Here is a 16,914-nt window from a genome sequence, read left to right on the forward strand (position 1 = left end):
GCTGGGTGACGCTGGGCTCAACACAGCACTGAGAAAACTGCTCTGACCAAGCAGGAATCTCAGGGCTCTCTCAGCCTCAAGGAAAAAAGTCCCAAGCAGTTTAGAAACACCTTTCGCTTCTTCACCCCACAACAGATACCCTGTAAAGTCAGGCTGAGAGACTTCTAGGAGAACTGTTTTGCCAGAATAGTTCTAAGAGAACTGTGACTGGCCCAAAGTCACCCAGCTGGGTGCCCGTGGAAGAGGAGTGTGGAATCAAACCCAGTTCTCCAGACAAGAAGAAAGGTTGTTTTTTATACCCCGCCTTTCACTGCCCAAGGGAGTCTCCAAGGGGCTTCCAGTCGCCTTCCCTTTCCTCTCCCCACAACAGACCCCCTGGAGGCAGGAGGGGCTGAGTGATCAGAGACCATCTGTCTTCAACCTCCATGCCTCAGCAGCTCTCAACGGAGTTGCCCACTTTGGGGGTGGGAAAATCCCAGAGACCCGAGGGATGATGCGGGGGGCGGGGGGGGGCCCTCCTCCTGCTCGCTGCCAGCCAGACCTTTGGGATTCACCCCGTAAAGCCGATGAAAACCAAAAGCATTGGGGGAAATTCCCCCTCCCTCCAAGACAGGTCGCCCACCTACCTCCTCTGCCATGGATTTCAGCCTGGAGAGCCAGTCTTCCGCCTGATCCAGCACCACCTGCAGGTCAGAATCTTCGTGCTTCAGCCTCAAGGCTGCCTGGGTGATCTGCCTCAGGTGGGTGGTGCGGAAGTGGTGCAGGTAGTGGTCCAAGTGGGTGCCGGAGGGCTTCTGGGCAACGTCCACCAGCGGCTGGCTGAGGGAGGAAACCGCAGAAACCGCAGCTATGGATTGCACCCGCAGCCCTTGCTTGTCCTGCCCAGAGAGAGAAGGACGGAGCAAACCAGTGGGCTGCCCCAATGCCTCCCAGGCTCCTTGACCCGCCACAGATGACCTTCATTAGGGGAATGGAGGCACCCTGACCTTCGCCCTCTTGCACCCATAAATACAATAGAGACTGCTGGAGTTGAAAGGTACCGGAACAATGGCCTTCCCCAGCAGTCTGCAAAATCATGGAATCCTAGAGTGGGGAGGGGCCACGCAGGCCATCTAATCCCACCTCTTGCTCAAAGCAGGATCAGCCTCCAGCATCCAGGAGAAGGATCTGTCCAGTCGCTGCTTGAAGACGGCCAGAGAGGGGGAGCTCCCCACCTCCTTAGGCAGCCCCTTCCACTGCTGAACTAGACTCCTAGACTCCTAGAGTGGGAAGGGGCCATGCAGGCTATCTAGTCCCACCCCTTGCTCAGTGCAGGATCAGCCTCAAGCATCCAGGAGAAGGATCTGTCCAGTCGCTGCTTGAAGACGGCCAGAGAGGGGGAGCTCCCCACCCCCTTAGGCAGCCCCTTCCACTGCTGAACTGGACTCCTAGACTCCTAGAGTGGGAAGGGGCCATGCAGGCTATCTAGTCCCACCCCTTGCTCAGTGCAGGATCAGCCTCAAGCATCCAGGAGAAGGATCTGTCCAGTCGCTGCTTGAAGACGGCCAGAGAGGGGGAGCTCCCCACCTCCTTAGGCAGACGATTCCACTGCTGGGCAGCTTGGGTTGGAAAATTCATGGAGATGTGATAGGGAACTTGCGGAAGGTAGATTTGGGCAGGGGAGGAACCTCAGCAGAGTAGAAGGTTGTAGCCCATTTAGGGATGTACGTGGGACCTGGGGGGGGGGGCTCTGGAATTATCGTTCGTCTCCAGGTGCCGGAGGTCAATTTCCCTGGAGAAAATGGCTTTCAGGAGGTGGGCTCCCCGGGGGTATACCTCACTGAGGCCGCTCCCCATGCCAGATCCTGCCCATTCTCAGCTACCCCCTCCCCCAAAGTCTCCAGGTACTTCTCAGCCCAGAGCTGGCCTCCTCAGGTCCCTTCCGAGCCTCCCTTTCATCAAGGGGGGGGGGCTTTGCTCTTTGCAGCCTGCAGATCAGAGGCCCTTCCAGGTGTGGTCTGGGAAGGAGGTGGAGAAGCAAGCCATGCAGGCCAGGAGCGGTGCTCAGTGTGGTGGGGAAAGGGGAGGGGGGAGCATTCGTCTCCCATTCTTGAAAGGCTCTCCTGGGGCAAAAGGGAAGCTCTGCAGGATGCAGCCTGACAGAGTAAGCCCCATTAGTGCAAATGGAAGCTACGGCTGTGCAGGCCAGCTTGGGGTTGCCCTGGCCTCTCCCAAATGCCCTTTCCTTTGTAGTCACGTCACACAGTCAAGGGCTGAGGCTTTTAGCCAGGAGCGGCTCTCCGACTCAGCCCTGCCGGGCCCAGCCTGTGAGGATGCTTGGCTGCAGCTCCAGCTCCAAGTGAAGTCTATCTGAGCAGCATCCCCCTGGCCGTCTGCTGGGAACCTGCATGACAGCTAAGTCCGGCTTCTGCTTCCACGGCCAGGCAGCTCCTCCTCCTCCTCCCCCTCCTTCCCCTCTCCTGCCAGGGCTGCTCCGTTCCTGGCCTGCACAAACCACCGCTTTGGAAGAGTCCTGCATTGACATTTCCCCACCGTTTAATTGGGTTTTTCTTGGAGGGAGCCTCACCTCTGGGAAACGCCAGTCCTGGGACTCGCCCCAGGTCACGTCTGGCACACACAGAAGCCGAGCCATGCTTATGGCCCCGGGAAGGAGTCTCTGCTCTAGGCGAGCTCACCGTAAAGGAGAGGCTGGGGGGGCGGAGAGGGAGGGAGGTGGGAGGCCGAAGCGGTTCCTTCGGGGAGCTCCGAAAAGAAATAAACAAGGTGGAAAGAACATCCCCGTTTCCCGCACGGCGGCCGGTGTGGTTTGGCAAGTGAAGGCTGGCGGCTTCATTCCCTCACCTTGGGCAAGTGACAGAGGGAGGAGTTGGGGCTGCCAACCTCCAGGTGGGGTCTGGAGCTCTCCCAGAATATCCAATGGCCTCCACGCCACAGAAGAGCAGCAGCTGGGGAGGGGGGCTGTACGGCATGCCATCCCACTGGGGCCCTTTCCCTTTCCTCCCCAGCCCCCACCCCCAAATCTCCAGGAGTTCCCATCCTGGAGGTGGCAACTGTAGGGAAGGCGCATCTCTGCTGTGCCAGCAAGACCAATCCCATGCAGGGGCAGCGACGGGCAGAAGGCGAGTGGCCGCTTGAGTCTGGGTGGAGTGGCAGGAAAGAGCCAGAGTCCAGCAGAGACTCCCCAAAGCTCCCTGGGCGCCCCGCTTTCTTGGTGCAAGTTGGAACCAGCTGCTAATGGCACTGCTGAATGGGCTTAATGGGCAAGCTGGGAATCCACACAACTCACCAGTGTCCCCCAGCTGGCCTTGCCAACCTCCAGGTGGGGCCTGGAGTTCTCCTGGAATTATATCTGCTCTCCAGACAGATCAGTTCCCCAGAATGGCAGCAACAGAAGGCAGGCTGCACGGTATGGCATAGATTCGGGGTGAAATCACTCCCCAGATCCCCCCCCACAAGGCACCACCCCCAAAAGTCCAGAAATTCCTTGGCCAGTTTGGCAACCGTACTAGACTGCATCTGGAAAATGTTCTGCCGGGAACAACATTAGGCAAGACGCTGGGAGAACTGGGACTGGAGCTCCCCTGTAGGTTTTTTTAAGAGAGACAGTTTGGTGTAGCGGTTAGGAGTGTGAATTTATAATCTGGCATGCCGGGTTTGATTCTGCGCTCCCCCACATGCAACCAGCTGGGTGACCTTGGGCTTTGAGACTCCTTCGGGTAGAGAAAAGCAGCATATAAGAACCAACTCTTCTTCTTCTAAGGGGGGAAGCAGCTTTACCGGCCCAGCAGAAGAGGAGGCGCTGCCTTTTGGAAGCCAGTTTTTTACCACCTGAAGGAGTCTCAGAGCAGCTGACAAATACTTTTCCCTTCCTCTCCCCACAAAATACACCCTGTGAGGTAGGAGGGGGCTGAGAGAGCTCTGAGAAAACTGAGCTGGCTAAAGGCCACCCATCTGGCTGCATGAGGAGGAGGGGCAGGGAATCGAACCTGGTTCTCCTGATTAGAGGCCACCCCTCCTAACCACTATGCCTAGCTGGCTCTCGGTATGGATCAGGACCAACCATGCGGCCATGGAAGAAAAAGGACGGAAGATGGAGCAGCTCCTGACAATGGACCGGGCCACTTCTGCCTGCACACACCCTCGAGTTTCAGACCTTAGGGGCCCCAAGGCCCTTGGCAGCCTGCACCCACCTCCCGTTGCCCACATGGTGGGTGTCCGGGGCCCGAGCAAGGGCACGGGGAAGCCACCCTTCCTGGAACAGTTTGAAAGGGTCCAATGGCTCCCTCTCAACACAGAGCAGAAGTTGCCCATCTAGGCTGCCCCACTGGCACCGGACCAAGTGTGGCTGCACACAGAAGCTCAGACCCAGAAGTAAACTGGCTGCTCTCCAAGGGGCCCCGGACCCAAACTCTGTGGTTCTGCAGCTTCAGACCCACCTGGTGGCCGCCTGAGTCTTCCACCGCAATCTCCCACTCCTTTGGTTCGGGGGGGGGTAAGCAAGCTCATCCATTTTACTTGCAAGTAAGCCCACCCACAGGGCTTCTGCCACGCTTGGGCTCCTGGTTTTCCCCTGAGGCCACCTTCAGGAGCTGGGGGGTGGGGGGGGTATGGCTTTCCCCACCCCTCCTCGGCCCCACGGCAGCAGCCGGCAGAGGGGGAACAATCCTGGAGGGACTTCACAGGGCGGCTACGGGGAAGATCAAGACGGAGATTTCTCTGGCGCTTTGAACTTTAGACGCTATGTAACCGATTGATGACAGCGAGGCCGGGGACCGCCAGCCGGAGGCCGTCCCACCCCCCAAGCGAGGAGCCGGCCTCGGCAGACGGCCTGTCGGAACGGCCCGGCCCAAGGACAATGAGGCCCATTCAGGTAGGCCGAGGGGAAATTTATGGCCTGCCTCGAATATCACCTTTTCAACTCCGTGCCTTGGCTCGGCCACCTTCACGGGAGCTCTCGCCAATGGGCGACATTCTGCAGCGCCGGGGGCCCCGTCCAAGCCAAACAAACCTCGCAATGAAAGCCGCAGAGAGGCGGGCGGGCGGGCGGGCGGGCGGCCTCCGAGGCCCGTACCTGCAGTCCACGATGATCTCATCAATCAAGCGGGCGACCAGGGTGTCCAAGTCAAGGGCCGAGCACTTGGCTTGCAGGGCACGGTGGACCAGGTCCAGGTTCGCTTCCTGTGCAGAGCACAAAAACCACACGCGGCTTCACTCCCGGGACCTCCCTCATTCCGGCCGCCCTTGCGGTCTCGAGCGCCAGGCCAAGGGGTCCTCGGACGGCCACTCGCGGGTCAAGGGCAGAAAGAGCTCTGCTCTCTCTCAAGGGTGGCCGGCCGGACACTGTGAGGGGCGCTCCTGCTAGCCCCACCCCAGCCACCCCCTGGGGCCCTCTGTGCAGTAGACCTACGATGCAGGGGAGCTGAGTCCAGGTGGGCCGTTCCTGAAAAATCACTCTGAAAGCAACCACTCCTTCCCCCCACCCGGCTCAAAGCCAGGGCAGGTTTCCTGTTGTCTTCCGGAATAAACCGAAGACACAAATGGGCTCGGACCCGGTCATCTACCAGCCGGTTTCTGCGCTCTATAGAATCAAGGTGATGCCTGAACCTCTTCAGGATGCGGGGGGGGGGGGTGGAGATCCCTCAGTTTGCACCCAACTGGGCCTCATGAGTGGCGGCCTCTAATCTGGCGAGCCACGACCGATTCCCCACTCTTCCTCCTCCACATGCAGCCAGCAGGGTGACCTTGGCCTCCTCACAGTTCTTTTAGAGCTGTTCTCATAGAACAGTTCTTCCCAAGCTCTCTCAGCCCCACCTACTTCACAGGGCGTTTGTGATGGGGAGAGGAAGGGAAGGTGGCTGTAAGCCACTTGGAGACTCCTTCAGAAAGGGGAAAGCGGGATCTAAAACCAACTCTTCTCCTCCTCGCCCAAGTGGCGATTCCCGCCTCCCCCTCCCACAACACGTCCGAAGAGCTCCACTCACCAGGCGATCCGCAGCCCCAGCCAGCAGGTTCTGCACGTCCGTCCGGTGGCTGATGTCTTCCCAGTAGGAGGAGAGCACGACCACGGGCTTCACGTTGCCCCACGGCAGGTAGTAGTACTGGCAGCCTGCCAGGGAGACACCGGAGGGCTTCAGCCGGCCGCCCCACGACCGAGTCCTGGCCTGGGAGCTTACAAAGGATGCCCCTGCACCCCAACATGCTGAGCCCTGGGCCGGAGAGGGTGCAGAAAGGCCAAGGCCACAGCATCAGGTGTGTGCAGGCACAGGTCTCTCCTGAGGAGGGTGGGCTCTTCCTTCCCTCGCTACCGTGCCTGAGGGCTGCTGCTGAGACCCCTGCTCTGAGGGGGAGTCACGATGGGGCCACCTTTAGGATTCTTCAAAAGAGCACTGGACTGGGAATGCAGAAGAACCCCGCTTTCCCCTACCTGAAGGAGTCTCAAAGTGACTATCACCTTCCCTTCCTCTCCCCTCAATGGACAGCCTGTGAGGAAGGAGAGCTCTAAGAGAACTGCTCTGAGATTATAGCTCTGAGAGAACTGCAACTGGCCCAAGGTCACCCAGCAGGCTGCATGGAGAAGGAAGAGGAGAGAACCAAACCCTGCTCCCAGGATTAGAGGCTGCTGCTCTTGATCAAAACTCCAAGCTGGCTGTTTCATTTTTGTCTTCCGCTTTACAAAGATATCATTCTGAAAAAGATGTTCTTATATCCTGATTTGAACGGTTGGTATAAAGTCTTGCACTGTGGAGTCCTTTTCCAAAGAAAGGGAGGGGAGAAGAAGCCGGGCAGGCCTCAGGCAGGGACCTCGGCCGAGCCGGAAGTGGGAGAAGCCCAGCCAATTCTCGGGACCCCCTCGTCGCCCTCCCGGCCTTCCTGCCCGCCCCCCCCCTTACCGTCAAACACAGCCCTGCTGAACTGGGTGGTGGAGGCCAAGGGCAGGCAGGTGCTGTCGAACTTGTTCCCGTAGTTGCCGATGCTGACCTCAAACTGGATGGCGTCATCCACATCCTGCAGCATGGTGGCCGAATAGAAGGCAGCAAAGAGGCAGAACTTCCTCCTCCGCAGGTACTTCTGCCACACGTGGGGGGAGAGAGAGAGAGGGTGCAGGAATTGCCTCCCAGGGACTCTTCCCCTCTCCCTCGAAACTGCACTGCTTGAAAGATCAGGGCCTCCCTGTGCCCTGTGGCTGAGGGCATCCTGCAATTATTCTGAAAGGCCTGCCAGGCCCGGCCAGAGGCAGATCGAGAAAAGGGGCCCCCATCCCTCAGGCAACCGCCCTCGGCAGGCCCATCATTAACCTGCACGATGTATGGAAGAACGGTGTGTGGAAAGCCAGGGCTGCCGGGAGGGCCCGTTACCTCCACCCGCAGAGTGTCATCCGCAGGGATCTCCTCCACCTTCTGCTCCACGTGATCCGCCAACTTGGTCTCCAGTTCTACCAGCAGCCTCCCCCGATAGGCGACACCCTCTCCCTTTGGGACAACGAGAGCAGACGGCAGCGTGAGAAGAGATGTTTTGGGGTGGGCAGGGCAGAGCAGTGTCTCCCCACAACACCCGCTTCCAACAAACCCCGTTCGAACAAAAGCCGAACATCCCATGAACAAATGACTCTTGCGTGCGTCCCCGACCTCATGAGAGGAAGGTCTGTACTTGTCATGGGGGGAACGAAAAACAATGAACTGGGAGGGGCGGGTCCCAGTGAAGAAACAGTATAGAGAAATATAGACACACTGGGGAACCAATATGGCAATAAAATACCCAAAATGGACTCCTATCTTCAGTAATTCTTTATTCTTTATAATTTCACACAAGTCCCAATGTGTTTCGCTTTATAGGTTTTTCAAGGGACAACGGTGTTCATATTTTAGGACCAACTTTATAAAATAATCTCTTGACAGAGTGTAAAGCCATCCTAACAAGAGCTAAATGTAGCTTGTGGCACTGCAGATGCGTCTTTTATAAAGTCGGTCCTAAAATATGAACACCATTGTCCCTTGAAAAAGCTGTAAGGCGAAACACATTGGAACTTGTGTGAAATTATCAAGAATAAAGAATTACTGAAGACAGAAGACTCCATATAAGTCCATTTTGGATATTGTATTGCCATATTGGTTCCCCCGTGCATCTATATTTCTCTACAGGGGAAACCAAGCCAGGGCAGAGCAACTGGAAGAGTTGCAGGGAGAACCACTTTGAATTGTGCAGCAAAATAATACAAATCTGGTAATCAAAGATTAGAGTATCCCTGCGGGTGCAGGTTCTATTTTGCCTCTGAAGGACCTGCCCAGCAGTTGATAAATGACACCCCAATCTGGGCATTCTCCTTGAAACTTTGCAGCCCTTCAGGAGTTTCCCTCCTGACCACAGACCATCCCTGTCAAGGTGAGGGAAGACAACAACACTGAGGCCAGGCTGGGCCAGAGGGCAGTGGTGGTCAGCCCCCTGGGGCCCCCCTGGGGCACGAACAGAACTTCAAAGGCCGTCACTTCACCTTGCCCATGTTGAGCTCTTCATAGGGGTCCGGAAATCCCGTGAACTCTCGTGGGCTTCCGTACAGGTTGATGAAACACGGACCAAAGGTTGGCAAGAAACCCAACGCGTCATCAACTGAGGGGACACCAGGGAGAGAGGAAGAGAGAGAGAGTGTTAGCTTGAGGCTATGGAGGTAGTTTGTCAACACTCATGCAGGGAATCCATGCAAGGCTCTCTTAGGCCCCCAAGAAGGCTCTCCCGGCAGCTCTCCCTCAGCACCAAAGTCCATCTAGATGTCTCAGGACACACACACACACAGCCAAACTGGCCCCAAATGAGTCACTAGAGGGACTTCAGGCTTTAAAGTGGAAACGAAAATTTCTCAAATTTCCCCTTCATTAACAGATTCAAATACTTTAGACTGTTGATAGTTGCAGGCAATTTCGAGCACACAAAAAGCAACAAGCACGTTTTAAAAATCAAAAACGATCCACACCAGGAAAGGTCAACCGACAGGCACTCATTCCTGAATTGAAACAACATTAGGGGACAGAGGAGAGGACACGCAGCAATGGGTTTAAACTACAAGTACAACGATATAGGCTAGATATCAGGAAAAAGTTTTTCACAGTCAGAGTAGTTCAGCAGTGGAATAGGCTGCCTAAGGAGGTGGGGAGCTCCCCCTCACTGGCAGTCTTCAAGCAAAGGTTGGAGACACACTTTTCTTGGATGCTTAGGGCTGATCCTGCGTTGAGCAGGGGGTTGGACTAGATGGCCTGTATGGCCCCTTCCAACTCTATGATTCTATGATTCTAGTTCAGCAGTGGAAGGGGCTGCCTAAGGAGGTGGTGAGCTCCCCCTCACTGGCAGTCTTCAAGCAAAGGTTGGATACACACTTTTCTTGGATGCTTTAGGATGCTTAGGGCTGATCCTGTGTTAAGCAGGGGGTTGGACTAGATGGCCTGTATGGCCCCTTCCAACTCTATGGTTCTATGACTCTATGACAAATTACAAATATTCAGTTCACAGAGACTCTTTGTCAAGACAGCTGAGCAGCCATGGAATAGCTGGAGAATCCTGGCTGACCAACTCCACCAAGGATAATGTTGAGGAGGGCGTCCAAGAAGGACTCTGTTCTCCTGCTCTGAGCTTGGGGATTCCGCCTGGTCACCACTGCCCTGCAGTGGCCAAAGGAGGGATTTTCAGCTAGGAAAGTGCTTTGCACCAATAGGCCAGGATGAGTCATGTGACACTCCCAGTTGCCTATAAAAGCTTCCAGGTCAGGTGCACAGGAGAGAGACCAGAACTGATTGGTTGCAGCCTTGTCCTGAGTAGTATAAAAGCTCTGCCTCCTTGAAAGGTCCGTTTCTACTCATGACTGGCCATGAGTGCCCTCTGCTTCTCCCTTGCCTTGGAAGCCCCTTGCTGAGGTCACCATTAAGTCAGTCCTTGGATGGGAGACCACCAAGAAAGGCTCTGCAGAGGAAGGCCATGGCTCTGCTTCTCCCTTGCCTTGGAAGTTGGTTGTGACTTGACAGCACTTTACACAGATATTTTAATTCTCATTTTAACTCTTTTATTTTAATAAAGGTCATGATATATGTTAGGGGGGAAATGTAATGACATATCAGAATGCAAGTGCACATGTCAGGGATATATGTTCATAATGCTATTTTATCATGCATTTTGTCAAGGGTTAGCTGTCTTGCAAGGGCAGAAAGGCAGGACACAAATGGTGCAAATAAATGAATTAATTAAGCAGACTGAGCCGCCGAAGCAGCAAATCTAGGAGGACACCCTCTTCCCCCCCTTTCCCCTCCCCTCTCCACCTGCCACCCTCACATGCAAGCAAAGACTCAAAGAAGGCTCCCTGCGAGGCCAAGATCCGGTTCACCAGTGAAGCCCATGCCCCAGTCTCCCTCAAATTCCCTCCACCACCCCCCCAGGAACACGCATGCACGGCCTGCACACGAGGCGGCCCTTTGGACAAGGCAGTTTCCGGCCCCCAACCCCAGTCGACAATCTTAGCAGGCCCCAAACAACAATGCGGGGAAGAGGGGCAGAACTTCTCCAGGGGCCGTGCAGGGAAGAGCGGGAGAGGGGGCGGCATGCCGAGGAACGTACGGGAGCCTGCTTTGGGGAACTTTGCGAGGGCAGGGGGCTCGTCTGAGGCAGAAAGAGACGGGAGAAAGAGTCAGAGGAAAGAGTCTTTCACAGCCAGAGGCCATTGGCTGTTGTGGGGTTTCCGGGCTGTTTTAATCCCTGACAGTTCAACAGTGGCTGGCGTCTTCAGAGGCAGAACACGGCAAGGTGAGAATCTCTCCCCACCCCCAAGGGCTGGCATGGAGACGGTCCATCTTGCCATGTCCTACCTCTTTGCAATTCCCATCTTGCCATGTCCTGCCTCTGAAGATGCCAGCCAGTTACTGGCAAAACCTCCTGCTCAAGCTTTTTCAAACAAAGCCTCACAGGCCTCATCCCCCCCCCCCCATTTCTGAGGATCCAGCCTCGTGACAGAATACCTTCCAGCTCCCCTCCCGGGGCCGAGATCCGAGACATGCACAGGTAGCTGGTGCCAACCACGTCATTGTGAGTGACACGATCCCTGAAAGGGAAACAAGCATTTTTCTTGAAATGTTTTCAGCCACTGCGTCGGGAGTCCAAGGACACCTGGAAGACCAGCCAAGTTCAATTCTGGGTAGAAGCTTTCCTGGACATGCGCTTCTTCTGATCCTTCTAGATCTCAGTAGGAAGAAGTGTGCATGCGCACAAACATTTATGTCCAGATTGAGCTTGGCTGGTCTTCAAGGTGTCCCTGGGCTCAAACTGTGTTTGGCTTCATAGCCGCCCGGTACCCTTTGCTTGCACAAACACCAGGGCTTCAGAAACCCTCCCAGAAGGGCCAGATCCCCAGGTAATGTCATGCCCCAAGACGCGTTCTCAGCTGGGAAGTTGCACCCAGGGCTTTTGGGGTGGTGAGTGAGGGTGGAGCTCCTTTGACTTTGGGAGGGAGGAGCTGGTTTGGCACAAGGAGCCATTTCCATCTTGGAGTCAAGGAGGAAGATAAGCAAGGAGAGAGGCAGTTGCCGCACTAAAGAGAGGAGGGGTCCCCACCTCTCCACTTGCCTGCTGGCTTATTGATGTATTTAATCTCGGAGTGGGAAGGGGCCTCCAGGACGGGTGCCAGGTCCTGACTCCTGCAGGTGCTCCCTTCTGTGCCTGGCATCCCTTTATGCATCCAGCCAGATATTCCCAGCACCTTCAGCTTGTCCCTCTAGGACAGCCCAGACCAGAACAGGTTCTCCTTCCCATTTGCCTCTCATAAAATTAAGCCCTGCTTTGCTTTCAGCTCCTCATATTGGCGACTTCGTTTCGAACTCACCAGTCCATAACCCGGATCCTCATCTTCTCACACATGGAAGGAAACTAGGGAGAGGGGGAGAGGAGAAAAGGTCAGGGGACTCATGAGACTGTCCTATGCTGCATCAGAGCCCAGGTCCCTCAAGGTCAGTCTTGCCTACTCAGACTGGCAGCTGCTCTCCAGGGTCCTAAGTGCAGGTCTGCCACATCCCCTGCTGCCTGGTCCTTCTAACTGGAGATGCCGGGGATTGAACCTGGGACTTTCTGCCAGCCAAGATGAGGCTCGTCCCACCCAGAGGAGAGAACCAACCAAGGAGCCTCCAGAAGAAGCCAACCCCTTTGCTCACCATGGCAGGTAGGGTGATGCTTTGATTCCACTGAGGGTTGGCGGTCTTCTCCAGGACCTTGCTGCAGAGCTGAGGAAAGAAGGGAAGAGCCAGGGTCAAGACATCCACTTCATCGCTGTCAATCAACCCTCAGGACCAAGGATTAGCACAGAAGCTAAATCTGGAGGGAGGCTCAGCAGTCCGTGGCTCTTGGCGTTGCCTTAATAAGAAAAGCTTCAGCTGCCAAGGCAACCAGGGAATTTAGGCGGTAATTCTGGAAAATATATTTCCTTCAAGAAATGCAAGCTGCCACGACTAGAAAAGCTGGAGCTAAGGTGTTTTCTGTGGGCATATCCAAGACCTGCAGTATGCATGAGTGAACAGAACATAGAGAATGTCCTGCAGGGGGCATCAGAGTTGGTGTGGATTGAGCATAGTTAGATCAGGAACTTCCTGATATTTTCCAAAGGATCTCCTTCTGTGTCCTGACTGGCTGAATGGGAGACTTTGTGCTCTTTTGAGCACACATCCTCCCTGCTTGCCTCCAGAACAGCAGCTGAGCAGAATGAAGACACAGAAGAGGTTGGCTAGGTGTCTCTCCTCTCTTCTTTCTACACAAAGTTGTTACTTCTTATTTAAACTATTTATTCTTTTAACCAGTCTGGCGCGTTCCCCCTCTTTGCAGATTTAAACTCTGCAAACCCAGAACCCTGTTGAGAGAGTTTTAAAAGGGAATTTATTTATGAAGAGAATCAACTACTGGACTTACCGTTTTGCCAGCAAAGGTAACTTCCACAAAAGGATCCACCAAATTCTTCTTGTTGCTGTCAAACCCAAAGATCTGCCTGACACCATCCAAGATGGCATCGTCCACTGGAAAGGAAGAGAAACCGGAGGGGGGGTCAGGAAAAGGCTTTCTGCAGCGGAGGGGCTACAGATGGACCACCCGCCCATCCTTCAAATCCACAAGAGGGTCACCCTCAACACTTTGGTTATGCTAACAGGAGGGGGGCTAGGAGGTGGTTTATTTTAGAAAAGGAAGAAATAGACAGAAAAGAAAGGACTGTTGATGTAATAATAATAACAAAGATAGACTGAAAAGCAACCAGATTCTCTCAATCTCCTCCTCATCTGAATATAACAGTCAAAGCTACTCTTTAAAAAACCCAACACACCCTCTTTTTAGAAGCATAGAACAGAACCCTAGAGTGGGAAGGGGCCATGAAGGCCATCCAGTCCCACCCCCTGTTCAGTGCAGGATCAGCCTCAGGCATCCCCACTCGGACCCACTCACTCTGGGGCAGGTCTTCGGCTCTGTAGACCCGGAGGGAGAAGTGGGCCCCTCGGAGACACACCCCGGCCGGCCGGAGGAGGTTGCCCTCGATGTCGTCCTTCTCGTCAGCCCCTTCCTTTCTCTCCATCTGCCAAGCAGACGAAACGTCACCCGAGAGAAGGCCAAAGAGGAAGAAGCAGGAAGCAGAGAGGGGCCTTGGAAGCAACTGAGCAGGGGCACGAGAAGGGACCTCTCCCCACAAGCCCCCCTCCCACCCCAGGTTACCTCTTCCCTGGAGGCAACATGGCTTCTTTCCACCCCCTGCCCCGACCAAGAGAGCAAAGAGCAGAGAGGCTGGAGGTGACCCAGGTTTCCTCCAGCCCACCACTCCCCCCTCCCCCAAATCGTGGCAGCCCCCTACTCACGGGTGCTTCATCGCCAGGCCCCAGGACGTGCAGGCTGGCCTTCAAGTAGCCTCTTGCGCCGGCCGAGAAATCCTCCGGGTCTGAGAGCAGCAGCCACTTTCGGGGGAAGCAGTGCCCTGGAAGAATCGTCCCGGAGATGCAGGACGAAAACCACACGGACACCGGCCAGCCCAGAGGGCCAGTGGGGGCCCCTTCGACCATCCCCGACGGAGCCTGGGGGCTGCAACAGCCAAAGCGGCAGGGCAACCGGGCAGATGGGGGCCCACACCATTTACGAGGGCCGTCAACCCCAGGGTGGGAGAACCCCAGAGAGGGCAGGGTTTGGGGAAGGGAGAGATCTCTGTGGGGTCCTGGGCCCCGGAGTCCCAAGCGGCCGTTCTCTCCAGGGGGACTGATCTCTGTGGTCCGGAGGCCACTCTCTATGGTCATCCACTCTCTGAGGCCTCCACTTGGAGGTGGGCAATGCCACCCTTAAACAAGGGGCCCCTTTCCTCTCAGTGGGCAGCTGCCCAGACCCTCCCTTCTGCTTAGGGTTGCCAACTCAGGGGGAAACACCTGGGGATTGGGGGAGTGTCCCTGGGGTCTCATGCCGTAGAGTTCGGTCACTTTCTCCAAGGGAGCTGATCTTGGTAGGCTGGAGGTCAGCTGGAACACTAGGCGATCTCCAGGCCTGACCTGGAGGTTGGAAACCCTACTTCTGCTCTTAAGGGTACTGCAGTCTGCCTTTGACTCTAGATGCTGCCCCTGCCCACCCCCAACCCCCAGCAACCAGACTGTTCTTCAAGAGCTACGAATTCATCAACGTCTTTTTGAATGGCCTTCTCCCCCCCCCACACACACACACACACAGACCTCCTCCAAGTCAGCATCTCTCTCCCACCCCATTTGAAAAGTCTCCATTTAAAACATTTGGGAGTTTCTGCTTTCGACAGAAGCAGCAAAATGCAGCATCCCAGGATTTCCCTGGGCTGTGGGACGCGTGTTGTTTCCAAGACACTCACTGGGTTCAGCATAAATTGTCCCAACGTCCATCTGTAAATTCAAACAAAGGAGCACTTAGGAAGTTGCTTTAGGATGCTTAGGGCTGATCTTGTGTTGAGCAGGGGGTTGGACTAGATGGCCTGTATGGCCCCTTCCCACTCTAGGATTCTATGATTCTGTGATTCTCGTGGAGTTTCAGAAATCTACAGGGAGCCCCAAAGCAGCTTCCAATCGCCTTCCCCGCCTCCCCCCACAGCAGACGCCCTGTGGGGTACGTGAGACTGAGAGAGCTCTGAGAGAACTGGGACTGGCCCATGTCCCCCAGCTGGCTGCATGGGGAAGAAGCGTGGGGAGTCCAAACCTGACCACTAGTGACCACGATGCCACATGGGCTCTATTAAGACTTCTGAGTAAATTTGCACAGCAAACCCCCACTCGTTCCAAGGGCCGCTGGGCCACTAGCATCTTTGGCGTCCATTTTCGCCTCCTGGGGCTGTTCTCCCGGGTGGATCGAGAAGCTTATCTCAGCGCTCAGAACAAGCTTGCTCTGCTTTTGCCAGCAGAGACCCACTTGCAGGTGGCAAACCAGCTAAACAGGGCCCTGACTGTGCGAAAGAAAGCCAAACATGCGGATCCCTTTCTGCAATGACATAAAGGGCACCATTACCCGAAATTCCCCAATAACAGAGTCAGTCCGAAGAGAACGGGAATCAAACACCTGAAACAGAAAACCAGAATTTAGTGCAGCAATAGCAGCTCTTGCAATTTCTCTTCAATGTTAGCAATAGTAGCTCTTGCGATTTCTCTTTTTCTTAGGTGGGGTCTTTGGGGGAACGTGGATTTCCAGGCTTCTGAGCGGGGCAGCCTGTGCCTGGCCTCTCTCCCTGGGCCGGGTTGAGGGTCGCTGCATTCCAGCTATGGCAGAAATCGACTATGTGAGCTCAAACTGTTTTGGCCACCAAAATTTCTCCCCTCTGGATGTCAGCAGTAAATATTACCCTCCTTCAGTCGAGATGCTCAGGGCAAAGGTAGGAATTTAGATATTTTAATTTTAAAAAAATACAGTTTATCTCATGTTGCCAAAATTCAAAACCCAACCTTTTCTGATTGGATGAATATGTGAACAAAACTAATACGAAATTTACTAACTTCTCTGTATTTGTCAGAATTTAGTACATTTCATATTAGCTTTGTTCACATATTTATCCAATCAGAAAAAGTTAGGTTTTGAATTTTGGCAACATGTTTCAAATCTTTGTGCTTTAATGTCGGCTTATGTTTTGCGGCTGGATATAGCAGCATTTTAGAAGGTGAACATTCAGTGACTTGGCAGGTCCCTTTAATCCTCCCAGCACACCTGCAGGGTAGGCCAGGCTGAGAGGGTGGGAGTGGCCTAAAGTCGCTCTACGGCAGAGTCGGGATTCGAACCAGGGTCTCCCAGATTCCAGTCCGGCCGTCTAGCCACAACTCCACCCTGAGTCTCATGTGAGCCCCATCAGCCGGGCGCCCTCCCTCGAGGACGGCGGGGCACGTACACGCCCTCTCCCAAACTTACCGTGATGAAAATGGGTTCGTCAAACAAGTCCAGGGGAGACTCAAAGACGTTGAAGAAAAAGGTCTGGGGAAGAGAAGAAGATGCTGGGTGGCCTCCGGGACAGCACGAAAATCACAGGAGACGGGTAGACACCCTTACCCACAATGCACCACAGGGAAGCCGGCCTGCGCAGACCCCTAAATCAGTGGATCTCAACCTTCCTCATGCCACGACCCTTCAATACAGTTCTGCATGTAGGGGTGACCCCCAACCATAAATTCTGCAAGGGTTCTTTCACAGAAATTAAACCAAAACTGACCCATGGCGTGAAAATCCATGGTTCAGGATTGTCTATAAAGTGGGTTTTTTCCCCAGGGTTTCTCAGTTCAGTTCTGCCTCTTGTTCCACCAGGCCAATCTCGCCCTTTTCTGCTGCTCCAGACAGACGAATATCTCAATCTATCCTGCAAGGCTGTTGTATGGATGCCTCCCCCCCCCCCAGGCAAAGCTGCTTGCCCTGCTGCGACCCCTGTGAAAGGGCTGTTCG

The 16,914-nt window shown here is 54.9% G+C and overlaps 1 protein-coding gene across 1 annotated transcript; it reads right to left on the reverse strand.

Moving 5' to 3' along the window:
* Positions 1 to 626: 626 nt before the first annotated feature.
* LOC143828585 (dysferlin-like) lies at positions 627 to 16,519 on the reverse strand (the record flags this gene model as incomplete). The annotated part of the gene is made up of 16 exons (XM_077318893.1): positions 16,390 to 16,519; positions 15,502 to 15,552; positions 14,855 to 14,885; positions 13,854 to 13,969; positions 13,450 to 13,576; positions 12,925 to 13,028; positions 12,177 to 12,245; positions 11,852 to 11,895; positions 10,992 to 11,074; positions 10,594 to 10,635; positions 8,489 to 8,604; positions 7,356 to 7,469; positions 6,891 to 7,068; positions 5,982 to 6,106; positions 5,072 to 5,178; positions 627 to 819 (listed from the first exon to the last, which is right to left on the reverse strand). Coding segments are annotated over exons 3-16 (1,449 nt in total), but the record flags the coding sequence as incomplete, so codon positions are not given.
* Positions 16,520 to 16,914: the final 395 nt, after the last annotated feature.

This window comes from Paroedura picta, unplaced genomic scaffold, assembly GCF_049243985.1.
Source record: "Paroedura picta isolate Pp20150507F unplaced genomic scaffold, Ppicta_v3.0 Ppicta_v3_sca72, whole genome shotgun sequence".
NCBI lineage: Eukaryota > Metazoa > Chordata > Lepidosauria > Squamata > Gekkonidae > Paroedura > Paroedura picta.